The 9,583-nt window shown below is 41.0% G+C and overlaps 1 protein-coding gene across 3 annotated transcripts; it reads right to left on the bottom strand.

Annotated features, from left to right (window-relative positions):
• Positions 1-995: 995 nt before the first annotated feature.
• LOC147227010 (uncharacterized) lies at positions 996-9,565 on the bottom strand. Of its 3 annotated transcripts, none has more exons than XM_086158954.1 (8): positions 9,502-9,565; positions 9,129-9,286; positions 4,657-4,724; positions 3,223-4,441; positions 3,021-3,137; positions 2,523-2,699; positions 1,287-1,365; positions 996-1,172 (listed from the first exon to the last, which is right to left on the bottom strand). In XM_086158954.1, the coding sequence occupies exons 4-8, from the start codon at positions 3,504-3,506 to the stop codon at positions 1,113-1,115; spliced, it is 717 nt and encodes a 238-aa protein (XP_086015080.1). In that variant the 5' UTR covers positions 3,507-4,441; positions 4,657-4,724; positions 9,129-9,286; positions 9,502-9,565; the 3' UTR covers positions 996-1,112. The 3 variants fall into 3 exon arrangements, with proteins under 3 accessions (XP_086015080.1, XP_086015081.1, XP_086015079.1); XM_086158955.1 differs by having other exon boundaries at positions 996-1,365; positions 3,223-3,319; positions 4,344-4,441; XM_086158953.1 differs by having other exon boundaries at positions 996-1,365.
• Positions 9,566-9,583: the final 18 nt, after the last annotated feature.

Here is a 9,583-nt window from a genome sequence, read left to right as displayed (position 1 = left end):
ATAGATTTTTGTATTTTAATTTATTATATTTTATTTATTTATTTTTCAGTTAATTGACTAATTGCAGATAGCAGCCATCAGAAAGAATACAACTGATTTGACTTGTTTATTTTTAGTTTCTCATTTTACTATTTGAAAGCAGTAATTGATATGATCATTGAGCAGCATGATATTGCATTTTCAGTTTATAATGCATGCAATTTCTTTTATACATTTAGGTCTTGGTTCAATAGGCTATGTTCAGTCAGTTCAATATGTTTTAGTAAACACACTGAATTAGTCCGGCCCCTCGGCTTGTAACAAATTTGTTTTTTTGGCCCTCCGTGTATTTGACTTTGACACCCCTGATCTACAGTCATGGAGTAAAACCCTCAGACTCAAGGTTTTCAATTCATGGACGACAGCAGGAAAACTAAAGTTGTTAACGCCTCCTGGAAAGAGTTAAGTCTGCCCTGACTTGAAGCTCAGACTCTTGTGCTAGCATCAGCATCACCACTAAAATAAATCTTTTTAGTCTAATTTCTTCTCAATTTTTTGTTTTTTTTTATACTGCAACAGTTTGTTTTCTCAAAAATCACTCCCTGGCTCAATTTTAAATGTTCCTTTCTTTTGGGAATTCTGGATTTGAGTATGCAGTTGACAATACAGTTGACTTTGATAGAGTGCTATAGTGGTCTAGAATAGACAATATCATAATCTTTTGTATTACACTATTAAAAAATGAAGGAAAGAAATCCCTGCACGAGCACCAAAGTCGAAATCAACATATGGTCAAATGAATATTTTGATATAATGTTACCAGGAAGTTGATGGTTTATACTTTCTAAAATTAAATAAGAAGGAAGCCCTCAATTTTGTCACTTCAGTGATACATACAACACAACATCAGCTAAACTTGACAACCGCATGTGTTCTGGTCGAGATACCGAAAAAGACAGCATTCATACTGAGTGTTGTGACCTAACAGCCGAGTCACAAGACTGATGTTCAGAGTGAAGACTCTTCCCTCCTGCAAACAACATAGAGACACTGAGGAACCACAACCGACTCTGAACCCAGGATGAAGAGGTTTGGTAAATGTGGCGCGGAAGGCGTGGAGGTGAATCAGTTTGTCAGAAGAGACGCTGTAGAAGGACAGAATACCAGCAGGACAGTCTAGATACACTGCAACTCTGTTAGAGACAACAGGGGACGAGATGAATGTCACTGTAACTGGTCGTTGCATCCACTTGAGTATTCTTTCCACTGCAGCTCTGCTTGACAGTGGTGTTTGTACATTTACATACCATAAGTACAGAGTCCAGGTGTGTTTGATGCTGCTGGACAGACGGACCACTGAGAACATCTGACCTCAGCTGATCACCTCTGGGGGAAAAGATGGGGACCGCGAATAAGTCTCCCACTCAGAGTGAAAGGAAGTGTGTTCTGATAGAATCACTCCATCAGTAAATGCAATAAATGTATCTGACCAATGAAGGCTTAAACATTTCAACAAATTTGAAACAATCAAATCATTCCCTCTTTGTGGCAAAAAGTAACTGATCTTTCCACAGAATGTAACATCACTCTCTGGACAACAGGGGGCGGCAGGTGATGAAAAGGGACGGACCTGTCCTGTCAAGCAGTGATTTTCAACCAGTGCGCCGTGAGAGATCGTCAGGTGTGCCGTGGAAAATTATCAGGGCGCACTGGATTATAAGGCGCGACTCTCCCTAAGAAATGGAACGCCACTCGCTACATCATCACGTCAGTGACACAATGCCACAGCAAGACGAGCAAGTGACAGTGATGGAGACGGTCAAAAGAAAAAAGAAAAGACGGTGAGCTCGAGGCAATACAGCGAAAGCTATCTTTCATTTGGATTCACTTTCACCGGGGATGCAACGGCACCGACTCCGCTGTGCTTGGTGTGTGGTGAGAAGCTATCCAATAGCGGGCAATTTTTGGGAGAAAAACCACAAAGGTAAACGAGAGAGCCCTCAAAGCTAGATGCCTTGTTGCTGAACTCGTAGCTAAATCAAAAAAGTCACACCATTTGGAAGAAACATTAATACTGCCAGCTTGTAAAGCTTGAGAAAGAGCTTTGTGTGTGTCTTTCTACCATTACTGCCAGGATATCCATTGTGTGTTCATCGAAACAGCCCCAGGTTTCCCACGAAGTATAACTACATTAAAAACTATATTATTAACTATATGTATTATATATACTGTGTCAGAGTGTCATTTTGTGTCATTTTGGTTGGTGGTGTGCCTCAGGTTTTTTTAAATGTAAAAAATGTGCCGCAGCTCAAAAAAGGTTGAAAATCAGTGCTGTAACGTATGTCATATTTTCTACACGGATCCATCGGATGAAATGCAAACTGGTCAGAAACTGAGAATTTGTATTTGAAATTGAAAATTGCAACATGAGCGATAAACAGTCATAAGATCATGACAGAGTTAGTAATATACATATCATAAAATATAGAACAAAACATAGAAGGCAGTTTGGAGGTCGAGCAATTTAGGTTTTTAAATCCAACCTTTGATTAGTGGAACTTCCACCTTTGAAGTCTATTGCTCGCTCCATCAAACCGTCACTCCTGAGGGACACACAGCTGGGTCCAGATCCAGATCTAGATCCAGATCCAGGTCCAGGTCCAGGTCCAGGTCCAGGTCCAGGTCCAGGTCCAGGCCTGGGTCTGAGCTGCTGCTTGGAGCTTCAGCACAACCAGATTCAGAGGATGAATAATGATGGGGGAGTGAGTTTTTGCTCATTCAAACTCCTTCATCATAAAATTATCAAAGGGATTTGAAAACCTGCCTTGAAACATCAGGATAAAATTCACTCAAACTTAGAATATTATTCATGAGCAACAAAATGATCAGAAATAACAAATACATCCATCACATGCAATGCAAAATTGAATTACCAAACTTTCACAGAAATAAAACATTTGAACAAACAAATTATCACATCAGGAACAAACATAGAAGCTTGTTTGTCTGGACTTCGATATTCTTTGGTTTTTAATTCTGACCTTTGATCAGTGGAACGTCCATCTTTGAAGTCTATTAGCCGGTCCATCGAACGGTTACTTTTGAGGGACAAACAACTGGGTCCTGATCCGGGTCCAGGTCTGAGCTGCTGCTCAGGACTTCAACACACAGAAGTGAGAGGGTGAATTATGATGAGCTCTGACATGGAGATCCGTCACAGAAAGTTGGAGATCATCCTCTCACCTCTGAGCTTCAGTCTGGACATCATCGTCTCCATGCAGAACAATTTTAGATGGTGAGACTTCCCCCTCTCTGTGCTCACACTCATTCATCGTAGAGTCTAGACGTGCGTGCAAACACACACACAAACACACATAATCATTAAAGTTCAGTGAAACACACAGAAGCTTGAATCTTTGCTCCTCCAACCTGCTCTCCTCCACCTCATCCATCCAAATGTGCACCAGCAGATCCGTCACTGTGATAATTGCGGGAGTGCAGAAGCTACTGAGATTCTTTCTGACCATCTCAAGGAGGTCCTCAAAGTGCTCCTTCTACCACCCAATAATGTCCCAAATGCAAACATCTTGCCCGGCTCCTTTTGCCTCCATCTTATGACAGTTTCCCAGAACCTTCTCTCGCCCACCCAAGAGTCCTTCACCGTGGCCTCTCCAAACTCCTCCCAGACCTGGATATTTGCTCCTGGAGCCAATGACAGTAATCACCACTTCTTGCTCGGTCCGGACGAGGAGCAAGTTAACATGCACACAGTATTCCTTTGTCATTTCAACATGCTGCACCCAAAACCTTTGCAGATAAAAGACCAACTCCCCACATTTATAAATAATATCTAAGAATCCTTCTGAAGAAAGGAGCCAGACAAGTGAGCAACTTAAAAATATGGGTCTGCAGGCAATAAATAGATGACTTGTCCTGCTTTGCCACCATCTGCTGGTTGTTGTCTATTATTACATTTCAGCAATAATAATAATAACAACAACTATAATAATAATAATAAATAGCATTGATACCATCTAAAATCACTGCCATGCCTTTTTAAGCATGATTAATTTGAGAATGGAATTTTTCACTCATCAAGTCACTTGAACCACTGCTCTTCTCGGGTGTGTGTGCGCGCGCGTGTGCGTGTGTGAGAGTTTGTCACTCCCCATCGGTCTCGGTGTTTCCTCATGAAGGTGCATTTTCAATGAGGCCTACACTCTCCCTGGTCTGTGTCTGTAAATGAACAAACTGATCTTTGGTCCTGTTTGTGCACGACGGGAGGGCAGAACGCGGAAGCTCCGTAACAGAGACTGTTGGCTTTTTTAATCCCCACCTCAGGTTTTCTTGATAGTTTTTCTTACCCACAATCAGTGCCACGCAGAGGTCTGGTGATGCCATCCATCCAGATGGGTCGAATTCGATGTTATCTCCTCGAGACTCAAGCAAAAGTCCTAATATCCTTGGAAATAGAATGAGAAAGGAAAACATCTTGACTATATAAACACAGTCGAATCATGAAATAAATGCTTCGTTCCATTTGGAGAAGGTAAAAGATCTGATCTAGAGGCACAACAAGTTGTAGAAGAGTTCCCTCTGCTTGTTTTCCGTTTCCAGCATTCCTACTTCATAACGGCGTTTGAAACGCAGGACGTCCTCCTGCAGGGAGACACTTACCGGAGAGATGAGACCAGACGGAGAAGACCGGAGACTGGTAGTCTGCGCACAGCCGTTGAAACGAACTGCTGGAAAGGAGAAGCGAACAAAAAAACCTTTCACTTTCAATTTGACAAAGTTGTTTTTTCCGTTTGGGTGCTGCCCCTTGACTTCCTCTCTCTATCTTTCTCGCACACACACTTGAAGTGTATGGTCGCCGTTCCACACACAGTATATATCGTAGCGAGTCACGAATGTTGAGGTCTATGTTGATATATATATATGTGTGTGTGTGTGTGTGTATGTGTGTGTATATATATATATATATATATATATACACTGCTAAAAAAAATAAAGGGAACACTTAAAAAACACATCCTAAATCTAAATGAATGAAATATTCTCATGAAATACTTTGCTCTCTACACAGTTGAATGTGCTGACAACAAAATCACACAAAAATGATCAATGGAAATCAAATGTATTAACCCATGGAGGTCTGGATTAGGAATCACACTCAAAATTAAAGTGTAAAAACAAACTCCAGGCTGATCCAACTTTGATGTAATGTCCTTAAAACAAGTCAAAATGAATCTGTGTTGCTTCCTGAGTGGACACTATGATTTCACAGAAGTGTGATTGACTTGGAGTTACATGTTACATTGTGTTGTTCAAGTGTTCCCTTTTTTTTTGAGCAGTATATATATATATATATATATATATATATATATATATATATATATATATATATAGCACCCAAACGGATATATATATATATAAACGCTACTCTCTCTCTCTCTATATATATATATATATAAAAACGCTAGTAGCGTTTTATCACACAGAAAACAAGCATCAATATAAACCCCAACATTCGTGACTCGCTACAATATATATGCGGCATAGCGACGATACACTTCAAGTGTGTGTGTGTGTGTGTGTGTCTGTGTGGGCGAGAGAGAGAGCGAGAGAGGAAGTCTAAGGTCTAAGTGCCGCGCGCAAATGGAAAAAAACAGCTTCATCACATCGAAAGTGAAAGGTTTTTTTTTTTGTTGGCTCTCTCCAGCATAAACTCATTCCTGTCCCTGTCCATCCTGGTCACTTCCAAAGAGAACCTTAGCATCTTCATCTCTGCAACCTCGAGCTCTGCCTCCTGTCTTTTTATCATTGTAACTGTTTCTAGACCAGGTGTGGGCAAACTTTTTGGCTGGGTGGCCGCATTGACTTTTAAAATTTGACAGACAGCCTGGGTCAGCACAAGATACGATACATATAAAAAAACAAAAAAACAAAAAACTCATTTGTTAACAGTACATATCAGACTCATCTGATATTTCAATCATTCATTCACATCAAGTCTGAATTCTGTACCAATCTTTGGTGGGCCGGATTAAAAAGACCAACGGGTCGGATGTGGCCTACGGGCCGTAATTTTCCCACCCCTGTCCTAGACCAGTGGTTCCCAAACCCTGGGTCGCAGACCGGTACTGGTCCTTGGATCAATGACTGTTTATCGCTCATGTCGCAGTTTTCAATGTCAAATACAAATTCTCATTTTCTGACCATCTCTAGCCTTACTACCTTTCCACCTTGTCTCCTGGACAGTAGATCCACCTTCCTTCTCTGCATCATGTCGCCCAACTCTCTACCTTTTCCCGTCATAGTCCCGATATTCAAAGTCCCTACTCTCAGTCCCAGGCTCTTTCGTTTCCTCCTCTCTCTCTGCTTCCGAACACGCCTTCCTCCTTTCCTTCATCGACCTACAGCAGCCCAGTTTCCATTGGTTCCCTGTAGGTCATCGGTACCAATGGCGGTCGTCTTAAATCAGGGCGACAATGTTGGATAACTAATTATATAGAGCTGGAAGACAATGTTGTTCCAAGTCGCTTTGGATAAAAGCGTCTGCCAAATGACTGTAATGTACAGGTCTTTCTACAAATTTGCATATTGTGATAAAGTTCATTATTTTCCATAATGTAATGATAAAATTTAAACTTTCATATATTTTAGATTCATTACATGCAACTGAAGTAGTTCAAGCCTTTTATTGTTTTAATATTGATGATTTTGGCAAAAAAGTAAAGAAAAACCAAAAATCCCTATCTCAAAAAATTAGCATATCATGAAAAGATACTCTAAACGAGCTATTAACCTAATCATCTGAATCAACGAATTAACTCTAAACACCCGCAAAAGATTCGTGAGGCTTTTAAAAACTCCCAGCCCGGTTCATTACTCAAAACCGCAATCATGGGTAAGACTGCCGACCTGACCGCTGTCCAGAAGGCCATCATTGACAGAAAGAAATCTCTGTCTGAATAGGCTGTTCCCAGAGTGCTGTATCAAGGCACCTCAGTGGGATGTCTGTGGGAAGGAAAAAGTGTTGCAGTAAACGCTGCACAACCAGAAAAGGTGGCCGGGCCCTGAGGGAGATTGTGGAGAAGGGCCGATTCCAGACCTTGGGGGAGCTGTGGAAGCAGTGGACTGAGTCTGGAGTAGAAACATCCAGAGCCACCGTGCACAGGCACGTGCAGGAAATGGGCTACAGGTGCCGCATTCCCCATGTCAAGCCACATTTGAACCAGAAACAGCGGCATATGCGCCTGACCTGCGCTACGGAGAAGCAGTGCTGTACTGTTGCTCAGTGGTCCAAAGTACTTTTTTCGGATGAAAGCAAATTTTGCATGTCATTCGGAAATCAAGGTGCCAGAGTCTGGAGGAAGACTGGTGAGAAGGAAATGCCAAAATGCCTGAAGTCCAGTGTCAAGTACCCACAGTCGGAGATGCTCTGGGGTGCCATGTCAGCTGCTGGTGTTGGTCCACTGTGTTTTATCAAGGGCTGTCAGATGACATATGCTAATTTTTTGAGATAGGGATTTTTGGTTTTTCTTTACTTTTTTGCCAAAATCATCAATATTAAAACAATAAAAGGCTTGAACTACTTCAGTTGTGTGTAATGAATCTAAAATATATGAAAGTTTAATTTTTATCATTACATTATGGAAGAAAATGAACTTATCACAATATGCTAATTTTTTGAGAAGGACCTGTAACCACACTCATCCATGGCAGCCTGGACCTTCACACACACACACACACACACACACACACACAAAACACACACACACACACACACACACACACACACACACACACACACACACACACACACACACACACACACATAACCATTAAAGTTCATTGAAACACACAGAAGCTTCAATCTTTGCTCCTCCAACCTGCTCTCCTCCACCTCATCCATCCAAATGTGCACCAGCAGATCCGTCATTGTGATAATTGTGGGAGTGCAGAAGCTACTGAGATTCTTTCTGACCATCTCAAGGAGGTACTCAAAGTGCTCCTTCTGCCACCCAATAATGTCCCAAGCTGTGTTCAACAGTTCTTCCACACCTGCAAACATCTTGCCCTGCTCCTTTTGCCTCCATCTTATGACAGTTTCCTAGAACTTTCTCTCGCCCACCCAAGAGTCCTTCACCGTGGCCTCTCCAAACTCCTCCCAGACCTGGATATTTGCTCCTGGAGCCAATGAAAGTAATCACCACTTCTTGCTCGGTCCGGACGAGGAGCAAGTTAACATGCACACAGTATTCCTTTGTCATTTCAACATGCTGCACCCAAAACCTTTGCAGATAAAAGACCAACTCCCCACCTTTATAAATAATATCTAAGAATCCTTCTGAAGAAAGGAGCCAGACAAGTGAGCAACTTAAAAATATGGGTCTGCAGGCAATAAATAGATGTTTAAAAGTTCAATTTATAAGATAGGACACTGATATTGTGCAAGTGAACAGAAAAACAGAAGAATCATGTATCTTTTTCTCTCTCTCTCAGATGACTCATCCTGCTTTGCCACCATCTGCTAGTTGTAGTCTGTTATTACATTGCAGCCATAATAATAATAATAATAATAATAATAAAAAACGTCTAAAACAGGGGTCTCCAAATCATTTGGGTTCGGGGGCCACATACGGCCTCATTTGATGTCAAGGGAGCCGGACCAGTAAAATCATGACACATGAACACAAAGTCCAAGTTTTTCCTGTTTTAGTGTAAAGGAGATAAACAGGTAAATTCTAAAAATCTTTATATGTAATGAATTGTTCCAATAAAAAAAATACATGACGAATTAATATTAAAAATGAATAATATAAAGAATTGATTAAATTAAACCCTAAAAATTTTAGAGTTAAAAGGGAAAATCTTGTCACTATGGGAAAATTTGTCACGAGAATTTATTAGAAAATCGATTCTTAGCATGTATAAGAGGTGGTATAATGTTTACAAGGCTAATGGTGGCTATTCTGGTTATTAAATCAATCTGTTAATTTTGACTGGTTTTTTTTGCTATCGTTTTTGTGGCTTTTATAGAAATAAGAAAAGAAAGATCATTTAAACAATGTCACCAGACGTTTTTTCATCAAAAAATGATTTCGTTTCCAAATTTTGAAGCAAAAAATACATTGCAAAGTTACTTGTTCTTTGGTGGTGACTGACACTGAGACGTGTCGTGTGCAGACTTGCAGGAGTCTTGCAGCTCAGGTTTTCTTGAGCCACAATCAGTGCCACGCAGAGGCCAGATGGGTCGAATTCGATGTTATCTCCTTTAGACTCAAGCGAAAAGCCAAATATCCTGGGAAATAGAATGAGAAAGGAAAACATCTTGAATATTTAAACACAGACGAATCATGAAATAAATGCTTCGTTCCATTTGGAGAAGGTAAAAGATCTGATCTAGAGGCACAACAAGTTGTAGAAGAGTTCCCTTTGCTTGTTCTCAGTTTCGAGCGTTCCGACTTCATAACGGCGTTTGAAACGCAGGACGTCCTCCTGCAGGGAGACACTTACCGGAGAGATGAGACCAGACGGAGAAGACCGGAGACTGGTAGTCCGCGCACAGCTGTTGGAGAGGAGAAGCAAACAAAAAAAA

Source organism: Fistularia commersonii, chromosome 14 (assembly GCF_037954325.1).
Source record: "Fistularia commersonii isolate RoL2024-O1a breed Wild chromosome 14, RoL_Fcom_v1.0, whole genome shotgun sequence".
Classification (NCBI taxonomy): Eukaryota; Metazoa; Chordata; class Actinopteri; order Syngnathiformes; family Fistulariidae; genus Fistularia; species Fistularia commersonii.
This window is presented reverse-complemented; position numbering and strand designations above follow the sequence as displayed.

Excerpts from the sequence above, each read along its gene's own strand:
- LOC147227010 (XM_086158953.1), bottom strand. The coding sequence starts at position 3,506 with ATGGTCAGAAAGAATCTCAGTAGCTTCTGCACTCCCGCAATTATCACA. Across the intron at positions 3,138-3,222 it reads GTCCAGACTGAAGCTCAGAG|TCCTGAGCAGCAGCTCAGAC; the intron begins GTGAGAGGATGA and ends TGTGTGTTGAAG. Across the intron at positions 1,366-2,522 it reads GGAAGTTCCACTAATCAAAG|AGGTGATCAGCTGAGGTCAG; the intron begins GTTGGATTTAAA and ends CTTTTCCCCCAG.